Source organism: Trichosurus vulpecula, chromosome 5 (assembly GCF_011100635.1).
Source record: "Trichosurus vulpecula isolate mTriVul1 chromosome 5, mTriVul1.pri, whole genome shotgun sequence".
NCBI lineage: Eukaryota > Metazoa > Chordata > Mammalia > Diprotodontia > Phalangeridae > Trichosurus > Trichosurus vulpecula.
The window spans coordinates 43,653,513-43,660,874 of NC_050577.1; the positions used below are offsets into that span (position 1 = coordinate 43,653,513).

General features: G+C 51.3%; 1 protein-coding gene across 1 annotated transcript; it reads left to right on the forward strand.

Annotated features, from left to right (window-relative positions):
• The first annotated feature begins 3,998 nt into the window (after window positions 1–3,998).
• Window positions 3,999–5,294, forward strand: TMEM158 (transmembrane protein 158). The gene has a single exon (XM_036758413.1). The coding sequence runs from the start codon at window positions 3,999–4,001 to the stop codon at window positions 5,292–5,294; it is 1,296 nt and encodes a 431-aa protein (XP_036614308.1).
• The last annotated feature ends 2,068 nt before the right edge of the window (window positions 5,295–7,362 follow it).

Consider the following 7,362-nt stretch of genomic DNA (forward strand, 5'->3'; position numbering starts at 1 on the left):
CCTCCAATTGTAGAATTACTAGCTTCCTTCAAAGCTCAACACAGATGTCCCTCCTTTTTGAATCCCCACGGATCACAGTACTAATACACTTTGCCACTGAATCTAAATCATCTTGCATCTCTGTGTACATGTTGTAACCACTCATTGAATGTAAACTCTTTGAAGGCAGAGTCTGTTTCAGTTTTGATTTTGTATCCACAGCCCCTAGTACAGTGCCTTTCATATAGTAAGTGTTTAATAAATGCTTGTTGAAATGAACTGAATCCTGCAATTCTAGAGCGAAAGGGTAGCTGCTTGGCTCTTCAGAGTAGTGGGAAAATCTCCACTGGAAAGAACACTGGACTAAAGTTAGGAGTTCTTGTTTTAATCCCTGACTCTACCAATAACTATGTAGCTTTGGTCAAGTCAACCTAACCTTCCTGGGCTTCAGTTTCTGAAGGGATTGGAATAAGGTCCCTTCTGTTGCTAATCATCCATTGTTCTAAGATTTGCTTAATTTATTTAGGATTTTTATCCCCCATACTTCGAAAAGAAATTGGACACATTTGTTAAACACCATGTTAAATAGGACAAGAGGGACATGGTGTGGTGCATAAAGAGGCAATCTCTGAAATAGGAAGACCTGAGTTAAAGTCTTGTCTTGGCCACACACCCACACACAATTTAAAAGGACAGCATTGATTTTTTTTTAATCTTCCAAGTCCAGCATACTAAATGACTTGCAGTCAATTTTTTGATTATTAGTGCTGACTGGGGTCAGGATTACCTGATTGAAATCTGAAATCATTATAGCCACTAATTCCAGTGTTCAAAATTTTCCCATGGCTGCCCAAAATAGTAAAATGGAATTGGTTGATTTGTCTCACTAGTAAGAAGTGCTAAAATGTCACAAAGACAAGCAACACACCCTGAGAGACACTGAAGGACTGATCTTTTGTTTGCCATGAACCCCACTGGCAGGCTAGTGAAGTCCAGAAATGGGCCCCCTTATCAGAATACTGTTTTTAAATAATTTAAGGAAATATTAAATTTCAATTTGAGGTTAGGGAAATAAGGATGTGTTTTCCTCCCATGTTCAAGGACCTCCAAAATCTAGCTACAGCTCCCAGCTTAAAAACCCATGGACTGAATAGTCCACAAACCACATAATCCAACTGAATAATAGTGACTTGGCTGTACCTTCCAAAAAATCCTGGACAGCCACTTTGACACACAAATTTAGTGATATCTACCCTTTGGGTTTTCAAAGGAAAATATTCTTTCCTCCCATACCTTCTAATGTCCTTTCCCCCCTTTCACCCTGTCCCTACCTCAAGCTCTCCAACTTTTGGAAACTCCAAGGATGCCAGCTGCCAAGGCATGGGTGACACTGTTGTAAAATGCAAGCTTTCCTGTTCTCTCAGTCCTTCGTGAAAGTGAAGACAAAAATGAAGTTATTTTGTTTATCAGTCAGACGATTTGGATCCGAGTAAAGTATTAAACCACGTCAGCCAATATATTCAGTGAGTGAAATGGAGGTGCTTAAAGGGGGGGAACTTATCTAAAAATCAAGAATATTCGTGGTTTTGTCTCTTATGCTGCTTCCTGTCAAGACTGTGCTAATGGTTTGGTGAAGGAACAGTACTCTCCCCATCACCACGCCAGGTTAAAACAAGCCCTCTTGATTGAAAAGTACCACACTAGGGCAGCTGACTTATGATGTTGTTTGTTTGTTTTAGGACCTTCGTGGAGAGAACTATTTATAGGTTTCTTTGGCTTCTGCCTCCACTTACTTTTCTCTGTCTTCCTCTTCCCTTTCTCAGGTGAGGTGACGGTAGGGAGGATGAACGCCAAACCCTAGAACCAAGGACAGCTCCCTGAAGGTGCTACGATTTATTCAAAATCTGACAGGCAAAATTGCAATGGAAAAGTTTTTTGTCTTTTTAATCTAATGTTAATATAATTTAGTTGGCAGCTCTGGCATCCATTTCCACACTTTAATTTCTTACCCTGGGATTAATTGTCCTCCTGCACAGGACTCGATATGAATCATTCATGAAAATACAACCAATGGCCCTTCCAGGAACTGGCTGAAAAGTAAACAGGGGACTGCAAGAAGGGAGAATTTCCAACTTAAAGGAATTCCCTTTTCTTGTACCAGTAGGGTTCCGAGCACCATTCAGGGTACCCACTCTACCGTTCCGCCTCCACCTCAGTCCCCAAAGTAAGTCCTGATATTTTCTTCAGTGACTGTTAGTTTGTTGCATGTTGCTTCATCTTGTGAGGAATGCTAGCTGTAAGGTTTCTTAACGATGTAAAAATCTTGAAGACTCATGGGGGGGGGGGGGGGAAGAGGGAGTTGCCTCTCCCTTTGCAGATTTTAAAAATAGTTTGGTTCTATTAGAAGGGGCACTCTGCTGGGAATTAGGTCTTAGCTCTGACACTGATTAGCTTGTGTGACCTAGCCCATTCTTGGAAAGTGGACCTCTATTTCCCATTTGTAAAATGAAAAGATGGAAGTGAACAGTCTGTAAGGTACTTTTTTGCTCTAAAATTCTATAAATCGCTGTAAAGGAGGCAACTCGATTTCAGGACATAGGAGGTTGAGTTACATGAGTCTCTGATCAAGACTTAAGAACCCATTCCACTACTCAGATTGTCTCCTTCTGGAGTCCGAGTTCTTCCTGAACGAGGGGCAGAATGGAAACCATATCGCCCAGGCTAGGCAGCTAACATAAATGAAGCGTTCCAGGGGCGTTTCCTAAGTCATTACACCTTTCAATAGATCCCAGCCTCGAATCAAGTGGGGAGATACTGTCTTAGGAGACTACAGCTCAGGGAGATGGGGGATGGATGATAGAGAGTTGAAGATGAGGAATGGACGAGGTGGGGCAGGACGTAGGATGAAGTAGGGGAAGCCCCAGCCCAGCCCCAGCCATCAGCGAATCTCAGCCAGACTTGCTTTACTACCTCCGAGTTTCGTGACCACAAAAGCCACAAGGAGTGGGGGAAGGGTAAGAGTGGAGGAAAGGTTTGGCAGTCTAACTTTTCCCAATGCTTGGAAGCCAAGATCCCCCGGAGTTTGCAGGTGCAGGGGAAGAAAGGGAAGGGGAGAAGGGGCGGGGCTCAGGTTTGGGAAGAAGGTAGCGGAGGCGGAAGAAGTGGAGGGGGTGGGGGTGAGGGGGAAGAGCCGCGCTGACAGAGGGCTCTCCCTGTCTCCCAACCCCCGCGCTGCGCTACGAACTCCAGACCCATCCCCTTCCCTCCCGTCCACTCCCTTCTCCTGCCGTCCCCTCCCCTCCCCATGGGGAGGATTCCCCCACTAACACGTCTGAGCCAGCCGCAGCCTCTCCCCGGGCTGGAGAGGAGGAGGGAAAAGCAGCACGGAGCCGCCGCCGTCGCTGCTGCTGTCACACTTTCCCCTCCTTCTCCCTCCTCCTCCTCCACCACCACCACCATAACCTCCCCCTACCCCTCCTCTTCCTCCTCCTCCTCCTCTTCCTCCTCCTCCGCTTTCTCCTCCTGGCACCTAAACTAGGCTCCGAGCTCTCCCCTCATTGCATCTCTCACCAGCAGTTGCAGCAGGCAGACTAACGGCCGTGGTCGCCTCTGTGCCCGTGCCTCTCCTCCTCCTCTTCCTCGCCTTCCTTCTCCTCCACCTCCACCTGCTCCTTGGGCTTCTCGTCTTCCTCCTCCTCCTTCTTCTTCTCCACCTCCACCTGCTCCTTGGGCTTCTCTGCGGCGGGGAGGGATCTCCCTGACCGCCGCCCCTCGTCCCAGCGGTGGCCACCCGCGCCATGCATCCTTCTTCTCCTCCTCCTCCTGCCCCTTCGAGGTGCTAAGTCAGTCTCATGCTGCTGCTGCTCCGGGGGCTGCTGCTGCTCGCAGCCTTCTTGCTGCTGCCGGTCCGGGGCTGGACCTCTGCCGCTGGGGGGCAGGACGAAACGGGCCTCTTCCTGCCTCCACTCAACGCCTCCTCCTCGCCGTCGCCCCCCAATTCCAAAAGCACCTCCCGAGCCATGGAGCTTGACCCGGAGGCGCCCCAGGTTGACGAGGACTCGGAAGACCCGGGAGAACCGGGAGACCCAGGTGGCCAGAAAGCCGCGGAGAGAAGCCACGCGGCCCCGTCGTCGGACCCCAACTCGACCGCTTCCCCGGCTGCCTCCTCGGCCGCCTCCTCGGCCGCCTCCTCGGTAGCCTCCCCGAATGACTCCTCGCCCCTGCCTGCCGCCGCCTCTCCCCTGCCCGCCGCCGCCGCCTCTCCCTTGCCCGCCGTCGCCCGCGCCCCGGCGCACCAGGAGCAGCAGAGGGGTCCGGAGGCGGCGGAGCGGGGCGGTGGGCACCACGACGACGAGCAGCAGCAGGCGTCTCACCAGGAGCAGCAGCAGCCGCAGCAGCAGCATCAGCACGAGGAGGCGCACTGCAATATCAGTGTGCAGCGCCAGATGTTGAGCTCCCTGCTGGTCCGCTGGAGCCGGCCCCTGGGCATCCAGTGCGACCTGCTGCTCTTCTCCACCAACGGCCACGGCCGCGCCTTCTTCTCGGCCGCCTTCCACCGGGTGGGCCCGCCACTCCTCATCGAACACCTGGGGCTGGCGGCCGGGGGTGCCCAGCAGGACCTGCGCCTCTGCGTGGGCTGCGGCTGGGTCCGGGGTCGCCGGCTGGGCCGCCTCCGAGGGGGGGCTGCGGCTGCTGCTGCCGCGGCTGCGGCGGCGGCGGCGGCGGCGGCTGCCGCTGCGGCGGCCACCAGCCCCGGCCCCGGCCCCGGCCCGGCCTCGGCCTCCGCCGCCTCCTCCGCATCCGCCGCCGCCGCCGCTTCTTCGGCTGCTGCTGCAGCTTCTGCATCCCTGCCCTCCTACCCCGCGGCCGAGCCGGGCCAGCTCTGGTGGCAGGGGGAGCCGCTGAATTTCTGCTGCCTGGATTTCAGCCTCGAGGAGCTCAAGGGCGAGCCCGGCTGGCGGCTGAACCGCAAGCCCATCGAGTCCACGCTGGTGGCCTGCTTCATGACCCTGGTCATCATCGTGTGGAGCGTGGCCGCCCTCATCTGGCCGGTGCCCATCATCGCCGGCTTCCTCCCCAACGGCATGGAGCAGCGGAGGACCGCCGGCAGCAGCAGCGGCGGCGGCGGCGGCGGCGGTGGCGGCGGCAGCGGAGGGACCGGCGGCGGCGGGAGCGGGGCCGGCGGGGGCGGGGCCGCCCCCTCCTCCTCCGCGGCAGCGGCCGCAGCGGCCGTCACATCTGGAACCGCTGCGGCCGCCGCCGCCGCCGCCGCCGCGGCCGCCGCCGCCGTCACATCGGGCACCGGGGCCAAGTAGCCCACCCGGGTCCACCCCCCGCGACTTCCCCGAATCTCCCCAGCTGCGGCTCCCCGCCACCTCTCGGGGCCCTTGCCTTCCCACTTCCAGCGTGGCGGGGCTGCGGCTCCTCTCCTCGCGGCTCTTCCTGGTCCTCCTCCTCCTCTTCTTCCTCCTCCTCCTCCTCGTCGTCGTCCTCCTCCTCCCTCTCCCTCCTCCTCCCTCTCCCTCCTCCCTCCCCCTCCTCCTCCTCTCCCTCCTCCCTCCTCCTCCTTCCTCCTCTCCCTTTGACTCTGTGTTTGTTGTCTCTTGGGTGACTCACCCGGTGGTATACTCGACAGGTTTTATTCGTGCTGTAGTTACCATTAATTGTTCTTCTTTTGGGGGGTGGGGGTGAGGGTGGGAGTGGGAGGGGGCAAGAGACGGCCGACCGCTGTGGCTAGAGCTAAAGAAACGCTGGGGCCACGTCTTAAAGGTTTGCAAACCTAATTCAAGTTCATGGAGCAAAGCGACAATGATAAGCCTGTAAAGAGGGGTAGGGACAGCATTGGGCATCTTTCACAATTCCTCCCTTAGGTTTCCCAAGCAATGCATACCCTCTTTCCCTCCCCTCCCCATCCCCATGTACCCAACATTCATAGCAGAAAAATGACCAAATCCTGTGTATTTGTTTTATATATTTAATAACTTTCAAAGGAACATTTTAATAAAACACAGACAGGCCAAACTGCAGTCATTGTAGTAAGAGTATATGCCCACAGATGGATTTACAGTGTTTGGGTTTGGTTTTGTTTTTTAATTTACAAAGGTGGGGGGGTTGTGATCAGGATTTAAAATTGATATATTGTTACTGAGCATACTGGACTTTAACGAACCTTCTTTCAAGTCGATTTACCGAATGAAGCCTTCTCCTGTGCATTTCTTCTTGTAGTTCTGTGTTTTCTTGGCTTTTAATACAGACATTTTCCTCCAGAAATATATGTGTACCTTTTTGTTTGTCTCAGAGAATCATGGAGTGGCAGAGCTGGGAGGGCACTTGGGAGATCAACTTAGTGCCATCTCTAATTTTAGGCAGATATGGAAACCAAGGCCCAGAAAGGTGAAGTCATTTTCCCAAGGATGCACAGATTACATACCTAGAAACCAATTTTTCTGACTCTGGTCTAGCCTTTTTTCCCCCCATTAGCCATATTCCTGTATTTTACTTTTTAAAAAATAAAGGCCTGGAATGAAAAAAAAACATCTGGCTGACCCTAGAGGAATGAATTGCCCATAATATCTAAGACAAATGTCACTAGGGCTGATTCTGCCACTGTTTGGTTGGTGAAGCTGGAAGGTGGAGTAACAAATCTTTCCTGTGACGTTTATTTTATCTACAAAGTCCACTCCTTTAACACTCACATGAACACACTTCAGAAAATATCTGAATCTCTCAGAGACTGGCCCACACGCATTGGCCCAGAGATAACCCCACACATATCAAAACTTGGCCAGTAAAATGCATCAATAAAGGGAACCAGAAACATTCAAATCTGTAGTATTTCCATTTAAGAAGTTAGTCACTGAAATTGCAGAACCTATTTATTGGTAGAATTCTATGAATGACAGTCTTAAGAATTTCACTTTTGGAAAGCACCGAATTTAAGAGACCCTTACATCCAAATAAGCCATTCTTGAAAATAGAGATATCCCACTGTTTTCCAACAAATGGTACTCATTAGCTTTTCAAAAATATTTCTTTTTCAAATTCCTTCAGATGTTCAAATGCACTCTACAGGTGTCAGTCAGGCAGCCATATACAGAACCAAATATTTGAAAACTAAATAGTAAAGCATTTTTGTGTCCCTTGTCAAAGTCATCAACATCTATTGGTTGAGTGACTTGGATTCTTCCCATGTTTTATAAAGAGGAGTGAAAATGATTACTAAGAGAAATGCAATTGAATGAATGAATGGAAAAGCACTTAGGGGCTTTATAAGCGCCAAGGACTGTCAGGTTTTTCTTTAAATTCTTTAAATTTTAGGCAATTTCCTTCTTTCTTTTCAAATTCTTATTTGAATATACAAGATTTGAGAGGTAACCATCAAAA

Excerpts from the sequence above, each read along its gene's own strand:
- TMEM158 (XM_036758413.1), top strand. The coding sequence starts at position 3,999 with ATGGAGCTTGACCCGGAGGCGCCCCAGGTTGACGAGGACTCGGAAGAC.